General features: G+C 48.5%; 1 protein-coding gene across 3 annotated transcripts in view; it reads right to left on the bottom strand.

Annotated features, from left to right (window-relative positions):
- PC (pyruvate carboxylase) overlaps window positions 1–26,716 on the bottom strand; it is a 473,075-nt gene that overhangs the window by 298,037 nt on the left and 148,322 nt on the right. For all 3 annotated transcript variants that reach the window (XM_048512904.1, XM_048512913.1, XM_048512922.1), the window contains one exon: window positions 17,701–17,819. In XM_048512904.1, the coding sequence (XP_048368861.1) occupies window positions 17,701–17,819 (119 nt within the window). The remainder of the gene's footprint in view (window positions 1–17,700; window positions 17,820–26,716) is intronic.

Here is a 26,716-nt window from a genome sequence, read left to right as displayed (position 1 = left end):
TGATCCAGCACAGTTTGTTCTTATGTCACTCTGTACCGGTTGCATGGAGTTTAACTGAAAACAACACAGGTAATGCAGGAAAATGACAAAACGTCATAATGGGGCCTGAGGTCAGAACCCCAAAAATGTCCGCTTTCATTTTTAATACATGATCAAACTTCTAGTTCTCACGGCTGCAGAGGGATGCTTGGCTGGGTATGGGAAGTGCTGGGGAAATCCCAAATCAGGGGCTAGAACTGGGAATCTATAGAATTGTGTACAGTTTGGCTGTATGAAGAGATGCCATTATCACAGATCAGGTTGTTCCTGGGAGAGGGAAGTGGACCTAGACTCTGAAATGACTCTGTTCAATCTGGCTTCTGAGACAGCCTGGATCTTTGCCTAGGCAGCACTGACTCTGGATTCTGGCCCGGCACTGACTTCTGGACTTGTCTGGCCCCTTACCTGTTCCCTAGAGCCGTGGTGGCGAACCTATGGCACTCCAGATGTTCGCGGACTACAATTCCCATAAGCCCCTGCCAGCATGGCCAGTAGAGCCTTTTCTCTCTACCCGTCCCAACCCTGTTGCAGGCTTCTGCCAATTCAATGTTTAAAAAAAGCATCCCAGGTTCCTTTGAAGACATGAATCATGAAAGCTGACGGAGTTCACGCCCTCCACGTTTCATCCATGCAAATGTGCCCCATTTCCATAATTCGTTTGGAGATGACTTCGCTAAAAAAAGCCTTGCTGCACAATTTGGAAGCTGCTCAGGTACAGGAATAATATTTCCAGGGTGTGACCCAGAAGCCTGCACTGGCGAGACAGACTGTGCGTGCCTCTTCGTGCAGGTAAATCAATCACTGGATGGACAGATACTGGAAATACCTGCTTCCATGTCACAAGGGAAAGGAGAGATTGGTATTCCAATAGAGAGAAGGGGAGTTTGGATTTATACCCAGCTTTTCTCAACTGCGTGGAGTCTCGAAGGAACTTAAAAACTCTTTCCCTTCCTCTTCCCACAACAGACACCTTGTGAGGAAGATGGGGCTGAGAGAGTTCGGAGAGGTCAACCAGCAGGCTTTGTATGAAGGAGGAGGCGGGAAAAACCCGGTTCACCCACGTACTCCTCTACGCAGACGACGCTGTGTTGTTATCTCGTTCTAAGGTGGGTTTACGAAGACTACTTCAAGGTTTTGTTACCTATTGCCAAAACAACGAATTGAAGATGAATTTCAACAAATCTAAAATCCTGGTTTTCTCCATGTCTAGAAAACTCAGTACATTGAAGGCAAACGGCAGGCAGATTGAACAGGTTTATTCATTTAGATACCTGGGAATAAACTTTCATCACTCTCTGACGTGGTCACCTCACACTCAGCACTTAACACTACAAAAATCAAGATGCTGGCAACATCTAGGTTCTTCCATACCCAAGGTGGACAGTTTGTGCCCATTGCAATGAGGGTCTTCAAATCAAAACTACTGCCTCAACTACTTTGTGGAGCCCCAATTTGGGGAGTTAAAACCGCTACCAATTTAGAGAGTCTTCAATCTCTTTTTCTCCATCGTCTACTGAGACTTCCAAATTCCGTAATCTACCATGTCTTCTGCCTAGAGTCTGATGCAATTACGGTCGCCTCACAGGTCTGGCTCTCCATCTACAGATATTGGTTACGCCTACACTTCAGAACATCGCCGGAAAGTCCGACATACTCTTTGCTTAATGATAGTTTTCATTCTACCTGCCAAATCACAATCTTAAATCAGATTAAATGTATTGGAATCTCTTTTGACCAACCTCTTCTGCTGGATGAAGCTCAAGCATTTAGGATCCTGAAACAGGGAAGCCTGGATATCGAAGGTCAGATGCTGATGGCAGGTGCTATGAAAATCTGCTCCCCAATGCACTACGGCATTTGTCCACCCAAGCTGGGTTCTATACTGGAATACATGAGCAATCTGACAACGCCTTCTCTCCGCCGATACTTTATGTTAGCCCGACTAAACGTTCTATCAACTGCCGATACTAAAAGTAGATATCTAAATATCCCAAAATGTGAAAGACTTTGCTCATGCTCAGCAGAACTGCCCAAAACGACAGCGCATGTACTCCTGTTCTGTAACAATGTGGCGTCCATACGGTCACTTTTTATCGAAACTATTCTAAAGAAGAGATCAGAGAGAAGAGATCACTAAACAGTAGTTTATTTGCTCAGCAACCAACAGTCACATATCACAGAGATGGTTGCCAGATTTTTATGTAAGGTTTTTAGTTCTTGTGAGTAATTGTACTGTTTTCAGAATTTGCTTTGATCTTTTCTGAATATGTTTTATTTTGTCTATTGATGCCATTAAAGGTCTTGTTATTGGTCACCAGATTAGAGTTCACCACTCTTAACTAGTATATCACACTGGTCCTCTAGAAATATTTAAGGGAAATTTACACTCTCTCTCTCTCTCTCTCTCTCTCTCTCTCTCTCTCTCTCTCTCTCTCTCTCACAGAGAGAGAGAGAGAGAGAGAAAGAGAACAAGAACCTGTGTTTTATCGCACTTTTCCTCAAAATAGTACAGAGCGGTAAACAAGGTTCTCTCTTACATTCTCACAACAGCCCTGCAAGGTAGGCCAGGTTGAAGAATTTGACTGTCCCAAGTTCACCCAGCAAATTTCATGGCAGAATTTGAACATGGGTTTCCCAGATCCTAGTCCGGCACTCGATCACCACTACACCACATGGTGCTAGTGGTCGCTAGTGTGCCATCTTTCCCTGCCACAAAAGTGGTACTGCTCAGAATTCCAAAGAATGAAGGAAGGAGGCCCTTGGCAACAACCCAGCTTTAGCATGCTTGATGTCCTGGGTGTGTTCACCCAAGCAGAGAGCTGGGAAAGAGATCCCTCTTCCTTATTTGGTTGCCTATGAAAACAAACCAAAGGGAATAGACCAATCACTCATCTCCAGTGCAGTGGCAGAAAACCTGCTTTGAATGCACATGGTCCCGGGTTCAATCCCCAGCATCTCCATCCCAAGGATCTCGTATTGCCAATGTTAAGGAAAGCCTTTCTCTGGACACAACCGCAACAATGTGGGGAACGTGAAGGATCTAGACAACAACTATTCCCCTGTGCCCTCTGGTCAGAATCCAAAACAATGAAGTCACCAATACAGGAGATATTAAAACAGAAAAGTGGAAAGTGCAGCGCCAAAATAGAAGAACAACACAGAGAACAGAACAAAACAAGCTCTAGAGAGACAGTCCTCTATTCCTGTGAACAATACTTAATATTACTTAATTCCTATGTAGTGGTATAGTGTCCATTAGAAGTTGCAAATATCGAGGAAGAGGATGAATAAGGTAAGCTCATAGTCCTAGTTTGTAGCTTCCTCTGAGAAGTCTCTTTTCTTGGCAGTCAATGCCAATGTGATGATTTCCAACTGTCCTGTCTAGAGCCTTTCTATGCTCAGGACCATGGGGAGCGGACTTGGTAAAAGCCGGCTTCTGATGCACCAGTCAGCTAATAATATCCCTTCAGGTAGAGGATGAGTTTTTCAACACTACCACCAAAATCCTAGGGGCAGGGAAATCCCCTGTTCACTGCTGTCACTGAGATGCTTCAAGAGGTAAGAACTGAAGGAATTCGTCACTTTCTTCAGACATGTTTCCCTCTTTATGAGTGCAGCAATGCCGACAAGTCGCTTCCAACTTGTGGCGACCCTAGAAATCAATGACCTCCAAAACGTCCTATCGTTAACAGCCTTGCTCAGGTCTTGCAAACTGACATCCATCACTTCCTTTATAGAGTCAACCCATCTCATGTTGGGTCTTCCTCTTTTCCTGCTGCCTTTCACTTTTCCCTAGCATTATTGTCTTTTCCAGTGAGTCGTGTCTTCTCACGATGTGACCAAAGTACGATAGCCTTAGTTCAGTCATTTTAGCTTTTGGGGAGAAGGAAGGCTTGATTTGATCTAGAACCCGCTGACTGGTCTTTTGGGCAGTCCACCGTGTCCGCAAAATCTCCTGTGACACTGCACTGCAAATGAATCAATTTTCTTCATTGTTCAGCATTTACATCCACGCACAAAATGAGAATTACCATAGTATGAATTCTCTTGATCTAGGTCTCCAGCAATTACCTATTTATAACAAGCACAAATTTGAACAAATTGAGTATTTAAGTAAGTTATTCAACTTGAAATGTTTTTTGACTTCCCAGAGGCTAAAAAAAGACTTAGATGATTAGGCTTGGCTACAAGTTAGGAAGCCTGTTGTTTGGGTGGGTAGTGCTGATCCTCGTTCGTTTCTTCGAAGCCAGCCCAGGGAAGACAACAGCCCCGCTTAGCAAGGAAGGTGGCGGAAGACTTGGGTCCTGTGCATGGAACCCTTATAGAAGCAACCGTGCAACACAAGGGATCTAGAATGACGACGGGATAGGAAAAACCATGCAGGGAACAATGTATTGTCGAAGGCTTTCACAGCCGGATTCAACTGGTTCTGATGGGTTTTCCGGGTTGTGTGGCCGTGGTCTGGTGGTTCTTGTTCCTAACGTTTCGCCTGCATCTGCGGCTGGCATCTTCAGAGGTGTATCACAGAGGGAAGTCTCCACTAAACATTCCCTTCTCACTAGACACAGTGTGAAACAGACTTTTCTCTGTGATACACCTCTGAAGATGCCAGCCACAGATGCAGGCGGAACGTTAGGAACAATATCCATCAGACCACGGCCATACAGCCCGGAAAACCCACCACAACCATGCAGGGAACAGATTTGGGACGCCCGGCTGGCGTTGTCCTTGCCTGGGGCCCCCTTGGGCAAAATCATCACTCCACTGGATGGTCACCACAGTCCTCTGCCCATCATGGCCTGTGGTATTTCCTCCAAGCTCACTGAGAGGCACCTCTCTGCTCCCAAACATTATCCAAACCGCGAAAGCCACCCTCCCTCTGACATCCTTCGCAAGGAGCAGGCAGCAAAGTTATTTATATGCAGCGCAGGTCCTGGAAGAGGACAGGCGGCTCCGAACTTCAAAGGCCATTAGCAGCAAGCCTTCACAGAGACTTCCGAACTCCTGTTAACCACTCATAAACCTCGAGCCCCAGAGCTGCGGCTCAGCCGACTAAGACAGCCTCCACCATCAAGGCAGTGTGTTCGCAGAGCTCTCGGGCCATGACCCTTTCTCTCCACTCTTACTCAGCAGGAAATTAAGGGATATGATTTCTCATTACATTACTCATTACTCCCCAAATTGTAACCTGGAGGACTAATGTCAGGGGGTTGTTCACGTGCTGTTTCTGGGGGTGAGCTGGGGAGAGGGAAGGAGAGAAGCCGAAACGGGAAGATCAGAAGGGAAATCACTGCCATTCCTAAACAGCTTCTGCTGAGATGGGTCTTGGATGATGGGGCAGACTCAAGTCCCACAAGCCGCATGTTCTACCTGGAGGCAGACTTGCCGCATCAATCAAACTCTTCCTTTGCAGCACTGGATGAGTACAAAACGTGGATTCGAGCAGCCAGTGGCCTTTCTCACACTTGGGGGTTTTAACACAGATGGTGCGATCAATACTGGGTCGCATTTGAGGCGCACAATAGCTGTAATTCTCACGACGACATGAGAGGTAGGCCAGGATTGTCACCTTCACGTAGCAGAGGAGGAGTTTGGGCCAAGAAACAGAATCTTAGAGAAGGGCTGCAACTCATCGGCAGATTGTCCCTTTTGCATGTTTCAACTCATAAATTTTCATCCCATCCTTCCTCCGCGGAGCTCAGAGCAGCCAAGTAGCTCTTGTCTTTTCCACTTGAACCTCACAACCAACCTAGAAATTATCCTCAACTGAGAGAGAATGAATGGGCCAAGCTCACCCGGGGACCTTCATGGTGTTTTGGATTCAGGTCTCTTTGGTCTTAATGAATTGCTGTAACCACTTATACCTCCTCTCTAGTTCTCATCGAGGCACTTTCTCTCATTGGTCGGTCCCAGGGTTCAATTTCCATGTACCGTATATACCCGAGTATTAGCCAATTTTTCCAGCACATTTTTTATGCTGAAAAAGCTCCCCTCAGCTTATACTCGAATATATACAGTAATTCCAAGATGGTGGCCGGAGCTGGGGCTGCTGTGGGGATCCGGTAAGCAAGTTGCTGCTTTTTTTCTAACTCATCAGAGTGCCATAAAAACAAGCTGCAAGGACAACCTGCACAGCATTACAACTAGGTTTTGTGTGTGTGTGTTAAAAGAAACCAAGGGATTTTTCTCCTAAGGGTTATTGGTGCGTTGCATTCTAGATGAATACAATTCTTCATACAGTAGTTTACTGCCAAAAACTGATGTTGCTGAAGACAAAGACTTTCTTTGGAGCAAAGTGTAGGCTGGCATGGCTATGAATCCCAGAATCATTCTACATTTGGAGGAAAACAGTGGTTCATTTGTGTTCCTAGAGTGCTGGAAAGCTGCTCATCCCTAATGCAAACTCTGTGAAGCAACTCTATCTCACCTTGCTCCCAAATCTTCTGTTTTTAGCTGCTACTGAGTCAAGTTCGAAGGCTTATACACGAGTCAATAAGTTTCCCAGTTTTTTGTGGTAAAATTAAGTGCCTCGGCTTATATTCGGGTCGGCTTATACTCGAGTATATTCGGTAAAAGGATCGTGGTTGCAGGGTTTTTTCTTGCTAATGCAACAGAGAGCTATTACCAGTCTCAGCACAGCCGGCCTACTGCAGCACTGGATTAGCACATGGGAGCCCCAGATTTGAATCCCCACTCTGTTGTGGAAGCAGACCGGGTGAGAGTCACTCCCTCTCGGCCTAACCAACCTCACAGGGTTGTTGTTGTGATAACAAAATGAAAGAGAGGGAAACAATCTCGTAAGCTGCTTGTGTTTCCATTGGGGAGAGAAGCGGGGTATCAATAAACAAACAGAAAATACTGAACGAGATGGACCGATGATATAACTCTGTTAAGGCAGAGTGGTGTAGTGGTTAAGAGCAGGTGCACTCTAATCTGGAGAACTGGGTTTGATTCCCCACTCTGCCACTTGAGCTGTGGAGGCTTACCAGGTGAACCAGATTAGCTTGTGCACTTCAACACAAAGCAGCTGGATGACCTTGGCCTAGTCACAGTTCTTTGGAACTCTCTCAGCTCCACCTACCTCACAGGGTGTTTGTTGTGAGGGCGGGAAGGAAAAGGAGCTTGTAAAGCCCCTTTGAGTCTCCTTACAGGAGAGAAAGGGGGGATATAAATCCAAACTCTTCTTCTTATGTTCATCTATAAAGTCAGGGAGGACTGAGTGTGCACCCTGCGTACTGAGAGCAGCTGAGAGTCAAGTGAAAAGGGAAATTACAAAAAACAGGAAGACAACTCAAAGCCCAAGAGCTAATTCTCCCGGAGGCGGAAAACACTGTTAAGGAATTAATTGTCCCTTGCAGTTCCTCAAAGGGTCCCAACTTTTTACTACTGAACACACAACACTGCCTTATACTGAATCAGATCCCCAGTTCACCATTGCTGGCTCAAACCGGCAGCAGCTGTCCAGGATTTCCAGCAGAGGTCTTTCACGTCACCTTTTTACTGGAGATGCCGTGGACTGAACTTGGGGCCTCCGCAAGCCAAGCAGGAGCTCAGCCACTGAGCCACAGCAGCTTCCAGGCGCAATGGTTGTTTCTCCCTCTTCCAACCCAGGTGACACCAGCTGTAGCAGCACTAAGACATGAATCATTCTGATTACCAGGACAACAACTGTCATCACCTAGACTGGAGCAGAAGCCGCACGGCAGAAAGTGACAGGGAACAAAACTTTGCTATAAACAGTGGAGGAACAGCTGGCTTGTGTTGCTTCCCATTCATCACACCGTGTGGAATCAGTGGCGTATCTAGGGGGCACGGGGGGTCTTTTGACCCAGGCGCCATCAGGGGGCGGCAGCACAGATTTGGCCACCTGCCCTCATCTGCTCACTAAAGGACTGTTGTTAAGCTGGCAGCCAAGCGCCGCACAATTGGGGCGACTCTTAACATGGGCAGCGCCCTCATTGCTGGGGGGGGGGGGTCAGAAGTAAGCAGGAGAGTGGCGGAAGCACCTTTGGTGAGGGGGATGGCTGAAGAAAGTGGGCTGTCAGTATCAACTGGGTGGCCATCACTGGACTGTTGGGGCACCTGCCACCATGTGATACTGCTGCTGCTGGATGGGGCTGTGGAGTAGTGGAACATACCTGCGTGCCTCCTCAGGCTGGGGCACTGCCACCACTCTCACCATCCGGCTGCCTCCCTTGCCAGCAGGGGGCCCCATGGGGCCAAGGGATGCGACCACAGCTCCTGGTCCTTCTGGGTCCCCTGCTCAAGTGAGTGAAGGACAGGGCAGGTGCCAGATGCGTTGCTCTGGGGCTGGTCCTGGGAAGGGGGCACTCTGCTCGTGCTCAGGGGCACAGAGATGTTTGTGATTGGTTGGTGTAGCAGGGGGTGCAATTACAACACTTGCCCCAGGCATCACTTTGGGCAGGTATGCCACTGTGGGGAATGCACTTCCCTTGTCCATGCAGCATCGCTGCCACCAGTTTGAGAATCCAATATAAGGCGGGATGGTATTTTGGACCAGCTATTAGTCCCAAAGCCGGTGCCAGTCTAAAGCTGACCTCCTCTCTACCCAAATCTTGGCCCTTTCTCCTTCCCTCCACCCAAGTCAAAGCGGGAATTGTAAACCCTACCCTCGGATGCTCGTCTCAGATGAGTACCCTCGGCAAACCAGGGCAGCTAAGATATCAGCTAGGGAGCATATGTTCGGCACATCCCAGGCAGCCCACAAATGGAAAGTGACTTAATTGGTCTTAATTAGGTGTAACGTCTCCTTGCCCACAAGAGACTCCTTTATGCCAAGCCTCACACAAGTTCAGAATGCGAAACAGTCATCGCCTCTGAGAACCAGACAAGGAAGCGTGACGCTCACTTCCCCCCAGGTCTGCCTCAAGAAGCAAAGCTTCAGAGAACCTCCGTTCTTGGATTTTTTTTCAGTAGGAGGGAGGTGATGCCGGATGCGCCTCCGATACGCATTCTATCCGAAGGTATAGGTGCCAACGCACCTGCAGACAGAATGAAGAGGAGTCGTGTGTCATGACTGCGAAAGCAGAATCAGGCAGAAGAATGGAGTCCAGAGAACCCCAGCTCTCTGTCTCTCTTTCGAAAGCCGGCTGCTAATCCTTACAGCTGTAAATGCGTGTTCACAAGCGCAGGGCCTGCAGCTGGAGAAATCTCTCCCAAATGTTTTCCGTGGCTGGAGAGCAGGCCAGAGGGGGGTCTACAGAGCGCTTTGTCTTTCCCCACAACTCACTGCCAAAACCTGAATTCTGAAAAAGAAGAGTATGCAAATGGGGGAGAGGAGAGCTACATTTAAAATCAATTCGAAGCAGGCATTACCCAAAAAACGTCATGTATGGAATTCAGTATCCAAATAGGGAACCATCTCATCTACCAGCCAGCCTCAACACAACAATAAAAGATCTGTGACTAATGTGCTGTTTTTCTTGTTTTAACTAAATGCAACTAGAGGGGGGAGAGGCTTGCCTTGGGGGAGCATTTAACTTTCACTCACCTTGTTTGTTCATTTAAATCACACTCCCGCTCAGCTGCTCTGACCTGCATGGCCCAGGCCAACCTGATCTTGGAAGCTAAGAAGCTTTAGCCCTAATTAGTAGCTAGGGCAGAGGCCAGGAAGGAAATCCAGGGTCACTATGCAGAGGAAAGCAATGGCAAACCACTTCGGTTCATCTCTTGCCTTGAAAACGGTGCAGCAGGGGTGTCAAACATGCGGCTCAGGGGGCGGACCTGGCCCCTTGAGGGGGCTTCCAAGGCACACGACCCCCCCTCCCTCCTCACTTCTGATCTGGCCTGGTGAGCATGCTTGCTAGGCCAGACAAGGAGCATGAGGTGGGGTGTGTGCCTCAGCCAGTTTCCAAGACTTCCCAAAGAAGATCCCCCACCCCACTGGGCACCCCCCTAGTGCTGTTCTGGGCCAGCCAGGCAGCCACACACAAGCACACCCCGGCCCCAGCCCAAGTCGCTATGTCATATCCAACACCCCCACCCTACAGGGTTGTCATAAGTTGGCTGCGACATGAAAACACTTCCCAACAACAATGGGGCACAAAAACCAAGGTCTCCCCCCAAATTACCTCCTGGCACTGGGTGTTAGAAGTTTCCTGCCTAAGAATAGGTATCAGGCAGTCACCTCGTAAACAGGACTGACTCAGACATTTATGCCCTGTTTTTCTCTCCAAGAGAGACTAAATGCGGCTTGCCACAACGTTCTCCCCTCCTCCATTGCATCCTCACAACAACACTGCATGGTAGGTTAGCTAAGAGCGTGTGAACAGCCCAAGATCACCCAGCCAGCTTCCACAGCCGAGTGAGGATTCAAATCTCTGTCAGTCTCTTGATTCGAAAGTCCTATGGGCACACCGTAAGACAACCATGACTTGATGGCGCTTTATACCCAGACACACTTTCTCAGATGTGGAGAAGGGAGAGTGCAGGGAAAAATCAGACACCCTCTCAGTTTTGTTGTCCTACTCAGAACAAATAGTTTGGGGTGAACTGGTCAGGAGCAAGGGGGCAGGGGAAAGAATTAAATCCCCCTCATCAAATTATTATTATTATTGTTATTATCTATTCAATTTCGGTATACTGCCCGATCCCCAGAGGGCTCTGGGTGGTTACAACATAGTCATTTTAAAATACAAGTAACAAGAGGGGCAAGAAAAACCTTTAAACTTTAAAATACTAATTTAAAACAGCAGTTAACACATAAAAACAGCGTCCCACAAAAACCTTACTTAAAAATCCCCCTAACAGGGAGGAGGGGGTCCCAGAGATGTGAATGGACCCTCAGACAGGAGAACAGAGGGGGCACCATTCAGCGACTGGTCTCACCAAAGGCCCGGTGGAACAACTAAGTCTTACAGGCCCTGCAGAATTCACCAAGAAGAGTGTTCCACCAGGCTGGGGCCAGAGTCATAAAGGCCCCGGCCCGAGTGGAGGCCAGTCGCATCATGGAGGGGCCGGGGACCTCCAGCAGATTGGCCTCTGCTGAATGCAGAGGCCGAGCAGGGACATATGGGGTAATGCGGTCCCGAAGGTACGAGGGTCCCAGGCTGCGTAAGGCCTTAAAGGTCAACACCTACACCTTGAAGATGATTCGGAATTCAACTGGGAGCCAATGCAGGCAGCGTAGCACAGGCTGAATATGATCTCGAAAGGCGCCCCCTGTAAACAGGCGAGCAGCCGCATGTTGGACCAGTTTTAACTTCCGGATCAGGCGCAAGGGAAGGCGCAAGGGAAGGAAGGGAAATTAGCAGCCCTCCACACAGACAGGGGACCAGGAACTCAGCTGCGGAGCTCCCAGCATGAAATGTAGCCTGGTCTGACCGGCATTCAAATGTGTTAATTGCGGTGGAGGGGGAAATGGGCATTCATAATCTCACCGCTGAAATTTGAATCTCAGAATTGGGAAGCTTAGGCATGTTCTTTGACTAATTGTAAATATTTATTCCGAGCCACTCACTCGCACAGCGGGCAAGCAACACCCCCCCCCCTTGTTTGTAAATGGGGAAGTCATGAATTTAACGCTGCACAGAAGACGGATGACGAAGCTGGGCCACTGGCAGAGGCTAAGCGAGAGCCGGAAACCCGGAAACCCGGAAAAGACAAGTTGGAACATGACCAGAAGAGGGTGATAAAGATGGTACAATACAATAAACCTTTAATGGCATATTATTAATACATAAAAAGAAATATAAGTAAGTTAAAAACGTTAACTATATATTACATAAATAAGTTGAGATCGCTTATTGCCAACCAATTTGAGAAACCTTGCAGTCTGTTCTAGGATTACTCTGGAATTGTTGTTTAGTAAGTACACAGTCTTTTGCTGCCTGTGCCAATTAGGTACGGCAGTAGTTTTCAATCGTCTGGTTGGTAAGATGGTGAGGGGTCTGGACACCGAGTCCAATAGCGAAAGGTTGAAGGAATTGAGTGTGCTTGGCCTTAAAACTCATCTCCCAGGATTATTTTTTTAAGAACACATTTCTATTCTGCCCTCCCTCCAAGGAGCTCATGATTCTCCCCATCCTCTATTTTGTTCTCACAACAACTCTGTGAGGTAGGCTAGGTTGAGAGAGAACAGCCAGACCAGAGTGAGTTTCAGACCAACCCAATGATGATGAAGAAGCAGCAGCAGCAGCAGCAGCAGCAGCAGCAGTAGTAGTAGTAGTAGTTTAGATTTATATCCCCCCTTTCTCTCCTGCAAAGAGACTCAAGGTAGCTTACAAGCTCCTTTCCCTTCCCCCCCACCAAAAACACCCTGTGAGGTGGGTGGGGTTGAGAGAGCTCTGAAGAACTGTGACTAGCCCAAGGTCACCCAGCTGGCATGTGCTGGAGTGCACAATCTAATCTGGTTCACCAGATAAGCCTCCACAGCTCAAGTGCCAGAGCGGGGAATCAAACCCGGTTCTCCAGACTAGAGTGCACTTGCTCTTAACCACACCACCACACTGGCTCTCTGGAATAACTGGAATGGCTCAAGGCTTGGGACAGCGAGTGACATTTCCACGAGTTCCAAGCCCTGCTTTCCCCCACAGCAGATCCCAACACCTTGAAGCCGCTTGTCCAGCCCTGCTGAATAACCTTGGCACTGAGCTTCCAGGCAGGGCTGGGTGTGCGCCTCTAAAAGAACATTAAAACCCTACACCCAGACTATTGAAATTCTGATAACTAGATTAATTGGCTTCATTTGTATAATTTATTCTGCTCTGCTTTAAAAAAATAATAACTCGATGGTTTTGCTAGTCCTGGGGAAGGCACTGTAAAATTGACCCCCTCCCAGACATAGAAAAGTTTTGATTTACTGTTTCTTGAAACAGATACTTGTTTTCTGTGTGCAGAGAAGTTTCTGAAAAGAGGAATATACCACTGCAAAACAGACCTAGGCCTGCATTAATACCCCTTCTGAGATTTCAGCCACCATTGCTAGCCTGCTGCTTTGTAAATGACAAAGGACATTTTCAGGAATGTCAGGGCACTTTTGCACATGCAGAATAACGCACTGTCAAAGAATCATAGAGTTGGAAGAGACCACAATGGCCATCAAGTCCAACCCCCTGCCATGCAGGAACACACAATCAAAGCACTCCCAAGAGATGGCCATCCAGCATCTCTTTCAAAACCTCCAAAGAAGAAGACTCCACCATTAATCAGGTTATCATTGTTGGTTAGGTCCATATCTAAAATAGCCAATTCCCTTGTTGCCTCATCAACCTTCTGGACCAGTGGTTCTCAACCTGTGGGTCGAGACCCCTTTGGGGGTCAAATGACCCTTTTACAGGGGTTGCCTAAGACCATCGGAAAACACATGACATCATCGCGCCAACCCCATCACATACACCCCCTACAAATAAGGGGGTCACCACAACATGAGGAACTGTATTAAAGGGTTGTGGCATTAGGAAGGTTAAGAACCACTGTTCTAGACCATGAAACTGTCTGAAAGGAAAGTGAGGAAATTGTTGGACCTGGTAGTCTTGGCAGCATTTGACTCCCAGCAAATATCTGGATAATTGAAATCTCCCATTACTATTACTTTCAATCCACTTTCACATTGATTGCAAGTGGATTTTGCTATTTCGCACAGTAAAATCCAGTTGCAAAGTGCATTGGAAGTGAATTGAAAGTGCATTGTTCTGCATGTGCGAATGTGCCCTCAGATAGTACGTTCAAGACTGCACTCCAGCTGTCTGCAGAACTCGTGTGAGACTGCATTATAGACACAGACCTGTTGAAAAAGCGGGGCTAGCAGAGATGGAAGGGGAAGCACCCTGAAAGATCGGGGCTCCTCACTTCAAAGTCCTGACACTCAGGATTCCCAGCCTCCCTTTTTCAGGTGGCCCAAGAACTGCTCAGTCACTGGCAGCAAAATATGCTGGGACCATTCTGGGGAGCCCCTCCAGGCCCCAAAGTCAGCCAGACACCCCAGACAAACCTGGGTGCCGCATCCCATTAAATAGAGCCACATTTTACATTTGCAACACGTGTTTGACATTGATAAAACTCGGCTGCGTCATTAACTTCGCTGGAAACAAACCGTCGCTTGCGTCCCTTGCTTAATTGATAATGACAGCAATAACGACCCAACATTTATTACTGAGCTCAGCAAGACAAGACTGTAAAGCGTGCTAATATATGGGCAGCTGTATATTCTGCAAACCTGAGCAAAAACAAGGCAAAACAAAACGAAACAAACACTGCAATTCCCCCTCCTTCAGCAAATTTCAGGAATCCATCCACCCTGGAATTTCTGCAAAGAAGGTAAAGCGTGGCCAGCCCGCACAAAATGCTTTCCTAGAATACTTTCCAGACCATTACCCAGGGCTCGATTTCTGGGCCTTGGGGAGGGGTGTGGCTTAGTGGAAGAGCCTCCGCTTTGTTTGCAGAATATCCCAGGCTCAATCCGCAGCACCTCCAGTTGAGAGGTCCTGGCAGCAGGTGACAGGGGAAGACCCCCACCTGAGACTCGGGAGAGTGGCTGCCAGTCTGCGCAGGCATTACTTACCTTGACAGACCAAGTGATTCAGGATAAGGCAGTTTTGTGCATATGGTGAAAGAGGAGAGGAAGGAAAGTATGGCATGTTCTTCAGATACAGAAGGCCCCCGATTCAGTTCCTGGGACCTCCAACTCAATTTCAGATTCAACTGTTGCCTTGAAAACCTTACCAGTCACCTTAAGGGCCAGTGTGGTGTAGTGGTTGAGAGCAGCGGACTCTAATCTGGAGAACCAGGTTTGATTCCCCATTCCTCCACATGAGCGGCAGACTCTTATCTGAAGAATCAGGTATGATTCCCCTCTCCTCCACATTAAGCCTGATAGGCAGTCACAGTCCTCCTACAACTCTGTCAGCCCCACCTACCCCACAGGGTGTTTGTTGTGTGGAGAGGAAGGGAAAGAAGAAGAAGAGTTTGGAGCCTGTAAGGAGACTCAAGGTGGCTTACAAGCTCCTTTCCATTCCTCTCTCAGCCCCACAACTTGTGAAGTAGGTGGGGCTGAGAAAGTTCTGAGAGAACTGTGACTAGCCCAAGGTCACCCAGCAGAAATGTAGGAGTGCAGAAACACATCTGGTTCACCAGATAAGCCTGTGCCACTCAGGTGGAGGAGTGGGGAATCAAGCCTGGTTCTCCAGATTAGAATCCACCAGTTCTTGACCACTACACCATGCTTTGAGACTCCTTAAACGTAGAGAAAAGCAGGTTATATAAAACCCAACTCTTCTTCATAGGTCAGCTGTGGCTTGACAGGACACACATACACTGATTCAAAGGCTCCTTAAGGAGCAGGGTCAGGAAATACCTCAACCTAAAATGTTCAAGAATTAGACGGAATAATAATGGGCTAAATGGACTTGGGCAGGCACTATAGGACAGAAAAAGGATTGCTTACTTGGCAGGATGTATCTATCAAGTGCATTTTCAGCCCATCTTTCTCACACTTGCAAACCTGGTTCGCCCTTCCCCATCTGAGCCTCATAATAGCTCTGTGAAGTAGGTGAGGCTGAGAGGGAGTTAGTGGCTCAAGGACATCCAGCAAGCTCATGACGGAGTGGTGATTTCAACCTTAGCCTTCCAAATCCTAATCTAGAACTTGAACCATTGTGCCATATGAAGTCTCCTGCTACAGGGGAATGGAAATGCCTCTCTCTGCCCAAGATTGCACGGTGAGGTGGGGCTGCCACTCAACAGACCCGCTTGGGCTATTGTTGAGAGATGAAGGGCAGGGGGAAGAGATACGGTGATAGAAGGGAAGCATCTCAGTGGCTAGAAAGGAGAAAAAGTGCTCTTGGCTGGAATGCAAAGTCCTACATCTGGGTAACGAAAATGAGGAACAAGCATATTGAATGGGGATAGGCTACTGAGTAGCAGTGTGTGTGAACAAGATCTTGGACCACGGGTGAACTGTAAACTAAACATGAGCCGCCAGTGTGATGCAGCGGCAAAAAAGGCTAATGCAACCTTTGGATGTATCAACAGAGGCATAATGTCCATATCGCAAGATGCCATAGTCCTGCTGTACGCTGTGTTGGTCAAGCCACTCCAGGAGAACTGTGCACAGTTCTGGAGGGCTCACTTCAAAAAGGATATAGACAGGATGGAGCAGGGGCAGAGGAGAGCAGCAAGGATGAACAGAGACCTGGAAACCAAGCCCTATAAGAAAAGGCCGGGGGCTTGGGAATATTTAGAGAAGAGGTGAGTGAGGGAGACCATGATGGCTCTCTTTAAGTCTCTGAAGGGCTGTCACTTTGAGGAGAGCAGGACCTGATCCTGCTGGCAACAGAGAAGAGGACTTGCAATAAGGAGTTTAAATTATGGGTTATTAGCACACGTGAGGTGGGGTCTGAAAAGAAGAGTTGTTCCTTTGGTTTGGTCTCCTTGTTTGGAAGCTTAGGAGCATGTGCTTTTTACCATGGAGGATAACAGAGGAGATGATGCAAAAGGCAGCGGCCCACGCACGAGGGACAGGGGCATTTTGCAACTGCCAAAGAGCAGACACAGTATAGATTGTGAGTACTTAGTTAGCAATTGTCTCTCTGCTTTATTTTATTAGCATGTCTAGTTCCTTTGCAGTACCCTTAGTTTGTGCCTTGCAGAAATCAAGTCTGTTTCACCTGAGAGAGCTTTGAGTAACTCATATGAGAGAGGGGGCTGCATTTTACTCAAAGCGCCATGAAATGAAGCCGGGGGGGGGGGGGGGGCAATGGCTCATCTTACCCCACAGAGTGACAGAGATCACGACAACTCGTGTTCTCCCTATCACATTTTTCCTGCCCTTTCCCCAATGAGCTGACAGGAGGGCAGGATATATAACTCCTCAAACCCCTTTTTATTATCAGTGACCCCGCGAGGTCGATAACCTGGCCCAAAGTGAGCTTTGTGGAGGGGTGGTGGAATTTGAACCCAGATCTCCCTGCTCCTGCTCAGACACTGTAATGCTACATCACCCTGGCGAGACACAAAAACGGTCTGACTCAGTATCAGGCAGCACCACCCAATCATTGTGGAACTAACAGAATTGTCATTCCTCTGCACGTCTCAACTGACTCATCTCCCTTTTCACAAAAGACCTCTTAAAACTCACCTCTTCTGTCGTGCTTTCCCTAACAATTTTTGTCCTCTTTCTCCCACCCGGCAGGCTACTTGACGATTTCAAATTTTCATCACCCTTTCTTTCCTCTCCTCTCCTCTGTCCTTATGCAGACACACATCTCTCTTCCCCACACGCAGCACTCCAGGTAATAGCCAGAAAAGGTCGGGCAAGCTAGAATCTCTCCCAGTAATGGGGCCCTCAAGTACAACACTTAACTCCTCCCAACAGGAAAATAATTTCATCTGCCTAGCTTTTTCCCTTCATTTTGCTTCCAGGTCACTCTGGGATACCTCCCCATTAAATCTCGGGCAGAGAGGGGAATTTTCCATTTCCATGGCTGACATTTTACAGAGGGAGTGCTGGGAGAAAACAGTAGGGGGCGACACTGGCCTGATATGTTCTGGGTTGGCTGCTGTAGGGAAACAGGGTGCCGCACTAAAGGGTCCCCCTTTGGCCCGAACCAGCAGGGTTCTTCTAAGGTTCTCGACTGGCTCTTATGCACACGTGCTGATTTAACAACTTGCCCACCCAACAGGGGTGCTGCAGCTGTCACTTACTCTGTGATTTCTTCCGTCACTGTGTGCTCCACTTGGAGTCGAGAGTTGACCTCAATGAAGAAATGCTTGCCGTGTTTGTCTACTAGGAATTCCACCGTGCCAGCATTCTCGTACCCTACCTGCAAAAAGAAAGGCAGCCACGTGAATGTTTGCAGAAGCCTAGTAGGGCGGTAGAGGCTAGCAAAGGCTCTGGCTCTCAGCGTGGTGTAGTGGTTAAGAGCAGGTGGATTCTAATCCGGAGAACCAGGTTTGATTCCCCTCTTCTCTACCTAAGTGGCAGAGGCCAAACTGGTGAACCAGATGTATTTCCACACTCCTACATTCCTGCTGGGTGATCTTGGGCTAGTCACAGTTCTTCAGAGCTCTCCCAGCCCCACCTACCTCACAAGGTGTCTGTTGTGGGGAAAGGAAGGGAAAGGAGCTTGTAAGCCACCTTGAGTCTCCTTACAGGAGAGAAAGGTGGGATATAAATCCAAACCACTATACTACTACTACTACTACTACTACTACTCTTCTTCTTCAAGTCAGACTAGATGCTGGCAAATGAACGTGGGTTGCAATTTAGCCATAAATATATCCAGCATCTGTTATTGATTAGCAGATTATTAATCAATAAGAGTTTCAGTGATTATGGCACCTGACATGCTTCAGGCAATCAAGTCACTGGAGGGGGCAAGTGCCTAAGTCCAATAGCACCTCAAAGCTCAAACAAGACTTTCAGGGTATAAAGTATTTGACACTCAAAGTTCCCTTCATCAGACCCAAGCAGGAATGGAGATTCCACTCCGACTTGTATCTGATGACGGAACCTTACAGTCTTCAAAACCTTGTTAGCCTTTAAGCTGCTACTGGACCAACTCTGTTCTTCTACTGCAGACCAAGACAGGTACCACCCTCAAGCAATGATTATGGGAGCACTCAGTGACAGGCATGGGATGACTGCTTAACATCGTTGTGCGGTATAAAATTTCCCACTACGTTGTCCCGTCTTCCCGAAAATCCCCATGTACAGTTCTTTAGAAGGGTGGATTTTCCATGCCTACTCACTCAGCTATCACCAATGAGAGATGGCTTTGCAGTTCGGAGCCACAGTTAGGATCTAAATGTATGTATGAGCAGAGACGGCACTACTGGGGTAATAAACACCCTTGGTTTCCAGTTTGATTAGGGAAGCCCATCAAATCTCCCCTGGATCTGGTTGCACACAGTGCATTGTGGCATGCGAGCCAACCATGATAGGCAGCATACAGAATAATACCAGCGAGGCCGCGCCTATAGACTTAGTGTAAACATAGCTTTAAAAAGGTAGCTCTCACAATACTAGAACCAGGGGCATACATTGAAAATGCTGGGGGGAAGAATTAGGACTAATAAAAGGAAACATTTCTTCACGCAACATGTGACTGGTGTTTGGAATATGCTGCCACAGGAGGTGGTGATGGCCACTAACCTGGATAGCCTTAAAAGGGGCTTGGACAGATTTATGGAGGAGAAGTTGATCTCTGGCTACCAATCTTGATCCTCCTTGATCTGAGATTGCAAAGGCCTTAGAAGACCAGGTGCTCGGGAGCAGCAGCAGCAGCAGGCCATTGCTTTCACCTCCTGCATGTGAGCTCCCAAAGGCATCTGGTGGGCCACTGCGAGTAGCAGCGTGCTGGACTAGATGGACTCTGGTCTGATCCAGCAGGTTCGTTCTTATGTTCTTAAATGTTACCAGAGCTCAGTGGCAGAGCATGTCCTTTTGACAGAGAAGGTTAGAGGCTCAATCTGTGTTGTTGCCAGCTGAAAGGGTCTCAAGATTGCAGGAAAGCCCCCCCGCAGAGTTGCTTTCAGTCAGATGGAGAACACTGAACCCGTGGTCTGTCTCAGTGAAAGAAGTTTCATTTGTCTGTATGCTGTTGTTCCACTCAACCATACCAGCCGCCTACCCACTGTCTAGAAAACACAACTGGCAATTCAGAAAGACTGTCCCTCAATCTCAGCTACAATTTTCAGTTGGTTACAACACAAACAAGTCCAGCACGCAAAACGCTCAAGGGTAAATACGAAGGGTCCCCCAAACCATTCTGAAGCCCAACGGATACATTTGGGGATTTGGGGAGCTCAGAAGATAATCGTCTGCTAGTTAACGGAATGACTGTCACCAGACTGCAACAATGCATGTCAATTGAGCAGGCTATTAAAGGAGGATCCTTTTGTTGACCTGCATCTTTCCTCCTCCCCAAATGTTATTTGCATTTACTTGGCACGGAATCAGAACAGAGAAGATTGCTGAGTTTTGTTCAAGCCACGGGCTGTAGCAAAATTCTAGTTCACAGAACAGATATAAATAGCCTCCGATGCCCGGTGCTGTTGGCGAGACGACGCGACAGCTCTTCCCTTTGAGTCTTTATATAGAGACAAGTTGAGCCGACAATTGAGTTTCAAGCCACCCCTCCCTTCAGATGCAATTGCTCAAAATTATATGGGGTTTTCTCAAATAGCAATGCGAGCCAGCCAAAGGATAGGGGGAAACTGGAGAGGGGCTGCGGCTGTTCTTACGGAATGCAGGCCTGTGCCGAGGGGGACAATGGGGATCCTTGGAAGTAAATGAGGGCTTTTTTCAGTGAGATCATCATCGTAGTTGAAAGACTCCTTGTCCATCATTACCCACCTCTTTCGACAGACAAAAACAGCATTACCCCTGACTCAGATAGGGAAACTATGGAGAAAAAACAGGGTTGTCAACTCCTGGGAAATTCCTGGGGATGGTAGAAAATCTAGAGGCATATCTAGGGAAAATGTAGCCCAGGGCAAAATCTGAGTTTCCCGCCCTTCCCCGTATGGGCAGCTTCCCTCCCCCACCACTACAAAATGACCTTTTTTGCACCAGGTCTTGAAGTCAGTGCATGTACCTGGGGGGAAGGAGGAGGGGTGTGGGGGCAATTTTCTGCCCCCCACGTGACTACATGGCTGCAGCCTGGGGACATTTGACCCCATGTGACCCCCTGGGCGGTATGCCCCTGGTAGAATCTAGTGCCATAGATTCCACCCTCCACAGCAGCCATTTTCTCCCAAGGGAAAGGAGCTCTGCAATCTGGAACTGTAATTCTGGGAGATGGCCAAGCTCTATCTGGAAGCTCAAAAGGCCAAGCCAGTGGCCGGCATATACTGATTATAACCTTTAATGGCTCCCAGAATCCTTTGCTGCACTCTAAGGTTCTCTGTCAAATCAACCAACATGGAGGAAGTGGGAAGTCTGAAAGTCTTCAGCCGAGAACACTATGGAGCCGGGACCTGCTGATATCCTTCACCCTGGCCCTTCCCACCCGAGGCGGCTCAAACACACCCCAGAACCAAGGACCAGCTGTTAAGCAACAGCTATCCAATTTCCCCTGTCTGGGAGAGGGAAGTAATTAGAGATTCAAGGCTTTCAATCCCGGGCAGAGATTGCTCATAACTGAACGCTTGGATGGCGACAGCGGCAGGGTAACAGCAGCCGTCAAAGCAGTCTTGCAACCGGAATGGGAGAGGAAAGGATAATTCCTTGACACAAGCCCTGCATCCTCTCGTTCTTTTACAGCTGGCAAGAAGCAGAATGCTGTGTGCGAAGGCCATCTCCTTGTCTCCTGCCCCTCCTTCCTCTCCAGCCTTGTCCCCTCGGTAAACACAGAGGTGCGGGGCTACACACCATTAAACTCACAGACCAAAGACATCTGCCGTCAGATCAAATATTTAGCAGAAAGCCTCAGAAGACGCACACGGAATCCATACGTGCATCTGCGGGAGAGGAAGGGCATTAAAATGGATGGGACAAGCAGCAGGGCTGCCTACACATCCGCCGCAGCAGAGCGTTAAAAAGCCGCCGTTAATGTTTGCACAGCCATTTTCCAAAGCAGCACAATTTGTCTTCCAGCACTCTTACGACAACCTTATAAGGCAGGCTGGTGTTTCAAGGATTTGGGGGGAGGGAAAGGGCTGAGGCTGAAAATAGCCTACTGAGAGCCCCCCTTTTCTGGTTTTTAATTGAGCTAAAATTTGAACCGGGAACTCCCTGCTCATAGCGCCTGCTTTTGACCATGAAATGCACAGATAAAAAACATCTACCTTTGTCCCAAAGCAAAAGTCATATATTTGATGTTAACGGCAAGTGCCCCAAACCTTTGAAGACCCCACTGAAGATAGGAGGAAAATGAGAGAGAGGTAGGGGGAGAGAACGTTTATTTCTTTAAACCAAATGTGCCGCAATGGTTCCATAAGATATTGGGCCTGTGCTTTTGAACACAGCATGATGTGACATACAGGCTGTTGTCTCTTACATGGTGAAAAAGTGCGACAAGCCATTTGAGATATTCCAAAACGGCACTGGTGGGGACAACCACCGCTCCTCTTTCGCAGATAAATATCCCAAAACGGCAATATGGTGCTCAGGAAGGCAGGAAATTAGTGGAGAGGGTCCGCACACTCACGTTGCTAACTGCCAGGGACCAGAAGTCAACATTCCTAAAACCCGAGGAGGTGACAATCTACAAGAGTCTCCACCCCAGGGTGCCTTCCAGAAGACATAACGCTGAGATGACCTTGAAAAAAACAGGTTGGTAGAGGACAGACCAGAAGCCGAGGGGAAAACAAAGGATGAAAGATGCTTGAAGCTCTAAACACCAGCCTGGCCTTTCCCAAACCGCGGGGAATTTCACTGCTGTCCTGATCTCAGCCTCCTTAATTAAGACACAGAGGGCGGGGGGGGGGGAAGCGAGAGTGACAGAGAGATTGTATTTCTAGGAGTTGAAAGGAGAACGGGGAGGTCCACCGGCCAGGCCCAAGGATAGGGGGGCGCGAGGGGCCAGTGGAACAGGGGGGCTTGGCGGTTTCTATAATCCTCTTCCAGGAGCATTCGATTTCTGGATCAGAATTAAAAGCAGAACAGAGGGAGAATATGGATTAACTGTGCGTTTAAATCTCAGCCGGGGAGCCAGGACGCCTAGCCAGACAACCGTAAAGAGGATAATGAAGCGGGGAAGTCATTACTGATGTTTTAGCCAAGGAGCAACCAGCAGCTCCTGAATTTTAACAGCCGCAGAGAGTACCTAGGGGAAGAAGCAGCGAGGGGAAGGGTTGGGGGGGAGGCCGTGCCTCGGAAAGAAGGTGTAGGCGGAGAAAGAAGGAATCCAGGGGGAAGGAGAGAGGAGGGGGAATACAGCCTGGACTTCGAGTGTCCTCCGACAGGAATTGATAGGGAGGCACAGACTGCAACCATCTTTGGACCTCGGCTTGCCTGGAAATCAGCAGGGTTCTAGTCCTTAGGGATGTCCAGCCAGGCTGAAAAATTCCAAGCTGCAGCTAGTGATTCTGTCGGGCAGAAAATGGGACTTCCCTGCTTTGCTCTCAAGCACAGCAGAACACTGAACTGTGCAACACAGACATGCATCCGCAGTTTTCTCCTGTGGTTTTCTCAAGGCATGCAGGTCGCAGGATTCAGTTAACTCTCAGCACAGAAACCGGATTCCCCTTTCACAGAGGAAGAGTTTGGGTTTATACCTTCAATTCTTTCCTGTAAGGAACCTCAAGGCGGCTTACAAGCTCCTTTCCCTTCCTCTCCCCACAACAGACACCTTGTGAGGTAGGTGGGGCTGGGAGAGCTCCGAAGAACTGTGACTAGCCCAAGATCACCCAGCAGGAATGTAGGAGTGAGGAAATACATCTGGTTCACCCACTGGCGTTCCTGCCTAGGGACATGGGGTACCCCTTGTCCCCTGGTGACATCTATTGGAGGGTCACGTGGGGCCAAAACATCCCTCCTACACAGGGAGGGATTGCAGTGCCCTAGAAAAGCAGGCACTTGAAGCAGCCACTGTTCCCAGTGCCTGCCTCAGAGTCTCCCGCACCACCTCTGGTACGGTGGCCTGGAGTGTCCACAGGGCGGGAGAAGTCCCACCTCTGGGCCCCAGGTGAGCAGTGACTGGGGAGCTCCACCTCCCTCCCTCTAACCCTGCCGCATGCCTTATATTCTTTTAAATTAAGTGTGGTATTGTTCCAGAAGCCTTCTCCCAGGCAGCCGGCACCGCAGGGCACAGGAAAAGGCAAGCTGAGCAGGGAGCTCCAGAAGCAGCAGCAGAACTGGAAGATGATGCTGACGCTTGCTTGGTGAACCTTCGCAGTGAGGGGGGGGGTGACTTGTGAGAGATTTTACATGCTTAAAAGTTAACTCCCCTTGCACTGGCTTGAGCTGTTTTTTCAGGCTAGCAGCCTACCTCACAGGGTTGGTGTGAGGACACAATTAGGAAAGTGGTGGGGAGAGAGCCATGCCTTTCGTTTTGCTGGGGGTAGGAGGGTGATTTGTGAGAGATGATGCTGACGCTCTGCTTGGTAAACCTTCAGGATGGGGGGGTGACTTCTAGAGAGATTTACATGCTTAAAAAGTTAAATTCCCCCCTTGCACTGGCTTGGAGCTGTTTCTCGCAGGGCTAGGCAGCCTACCTCCTCACAGGGTAGGTGTGGAGGACACAATTAGGAAAGTGGTGGGAGAGAGCCATGCCTGTTTTGCTGGGGGTAGGAGGTGATTTGTGAGATGATGCTGATGTTTCGCTTGGTAAACCTTCAGGATGGGGGTGACTTGTGGAGAGATTTTACATGCTTAAAAGCATTCCCCTGTGCACTGGCTTTGGAGCTCTTTCTGAGGTGCTAACAACCTACCTCATAGGGTATTGGTGTGGGGACACAATTAGGGAAAGAGAGTGGGTGGTGCCATGCTGTTTTTGCTGGTGGTGGGAGGTGTTTTGTGAGCTGGTGCAAAAAATCATTGTTTGGTCGTTGTGGGGGAGGGTGGTCGTCCATACCTGGGGTGGGAGGGGCACCAAACTCAGATTATGTCCCCGGGCTCCAGTTTGCCTAGATTCGCCCCTGGGTTCACCAGTTTGGCCTCTGCCACTCAGGTAGAGAAGAGGGGAATCAAACCCGGTTGTCTGGATTAGAGTCCACCTGCTCTTAACCACTTTCCCATTCAGCATGGCCTACAACTGGACGTGAAATGGTCTGGTATAGCTCAATCTCTTCAGATCTCAGAAGCTAAGCAAGGTCACTACTTGGAAGAGAGACCTCCAAGGAAGGCTCTGCGGAAGAAGAGGATGGCAGAACGAAGAATCTGATTCTCTGAGTCTCATCTGCCTTGAAAGCCCCTGGCTGCAAACACCGTAAGTTGGTTGTGAGCTGATGGCACATACGTACTTCGGTATATGCAACATGGCCCAGAAAACAGTTCAAAAGGCTACGCAAAAGGACATCCTGATGCCTTCTGGGCATCAAACAAATACTGATCATGCATTTTCCAGAACACTGAAACAATGAGAACGAGAAACTTGGCTTTTAAACACAGACTTGGCAAGAGAGAGCTCTGCCATGACAGCGCAGAAGTACCAGGCATACAAACCACTGCATAAAAGAGGAGGAGTTTGGATTTATACCCCCCCTTTCTCTCCTGTCAGGAGACTCAAAGGGACTTATAAACTCCTTTCCCTTCCTCTCCCCACAACAGACACCTTGTGAGGCAGGTGGGTCTGAGAAAGTTCGGAGAGAATTGTGACTGGGCCGAGGTCACCAGCAGGCTTCAAATGTAGGAGTGGGAAATCAAACCCAGTTTTCCAGTCTAGAACTCTTAATCGCTGCACTACACTGAAGAACGGAAAGAACTGCATATATGATGCTTAATTCAACAGCAGGCCACCCATGACATGACAACTTTTTTTCTGCAATCTGAACAGACCTGCAAAACTGAAGTTATTTTCCTTGCCAAAACTTTTTTTTAATTCGTAGAGAGACCAAGCAGGAAAAAAATTGCTCAGGGTGACAATCTGCTGCTCCAGGATGGAACTGAGCCCTCCCATTCCCACTCTGCTGAGCCGCAAAGCTCAATTTCCACCCCTGAGGGACTGAAAAACATGGTCACTGCGGGTTGCAAAAATAGCACCTTAATCTGTTCCACGGGTGACTTTTGTCACATTTGACTACAGATGTTCTTCCGTCTCTCTCGGAACTGCTGATGCAGCTCTGCAGGCAGGGGGGTAAATCAGACTCGGGGTTCTGGTCAAGAAACCGCTCACCTGAGAAACCAACCCAGCCCAGTGACCCAGAAACTGAACTGAGAAGGGCACCTTCTTCGGCTTCTTACAGCTGCCCAGCCAAGACAGAGATGCTGTTTCTTCACTTGCAATTCAAGGCATAACTTCCCCACCCCCACCCCCACCCCACTGCTCAGCAAGACTCCCAAAGCTGCCACAGTCACTCCATGACACAGAGTTTTGAAGCAGCCAGATTCATTTCCCCGCGGCTTCAAAATTACCTGTAATGAATCTGAGGGGGGGGGGGGAGGGGAATCTCTTAATTATCCATTTAAGGAGGGAGGAGGGAGATAAGAGAAAGCCCCTGACGAAGCAAAAATAGAAAAACCGAAGCAGCGTAATCAAATATCATTTTAATCATTAAAGCTAAATCAAATTACGGCACGAGGGGTTGTGGAAAGGAGGATTAAACGGAATGCAGCCCTGTTTGTAAACCGAGGCAGACGGGGGAAAAGAAGGGATGCTGGATACTGCTGTGCTACTCCCTGGTTTCGGCACCAGTTGCTCACTCTGCAAGCTGGCAGATCCAATGTTTATGCTGGAGAGGGGTCATAGAATCATAGAGTTGGAAGATATTCCAAGGGCCATCCAGTCCAACCCCCTGCAGTGCAGGAACACACAATCAATGCACTCCTGACTGATGGCCACCCAGCCTAACCCTAAAAACAGCCCTAACCTCTACAGGTTCCTTGCTTGAAATCTTAAGCATCAGTTCTCTAGGCCAATCGAAATTTGTAACATAACCCCCTCACACGCATACCCTGTCCCATTCTAGAATCGTGAATGAATTTCTATTTTATTTATGAAGCTCTCGGTGTACTGCGAGGCCCCGTGGCACAGCGTGGTAAACCGAAGTACTACACTCAAAGCTCTGCTCATGACCTCAGTTCGATCCTAACAGAAGTCGGTTTCAGGTAGCTGGT

Source organism: Sphaerodactylus townsendi, linkage group LG01, assembly GCF_021028975.2.
Source record: "Sphaerodactylus townsendi isolate TG3544 linkage group LG01, MPM_Stown_v2.3, whole genome shotgun sequence".
Taxonomy (NCBI): Eukaryota; Metazoa; Chordata; class Lepidosauria; order Squamata; family Sphaerodactylidae; genus Sphaerodactylus; species Sphaerodactylus townsendi.
Note: the sequence above shows the minus strand (reverse complement) of the source record. Positions and strands in the feature narration are given on the sequence as shown.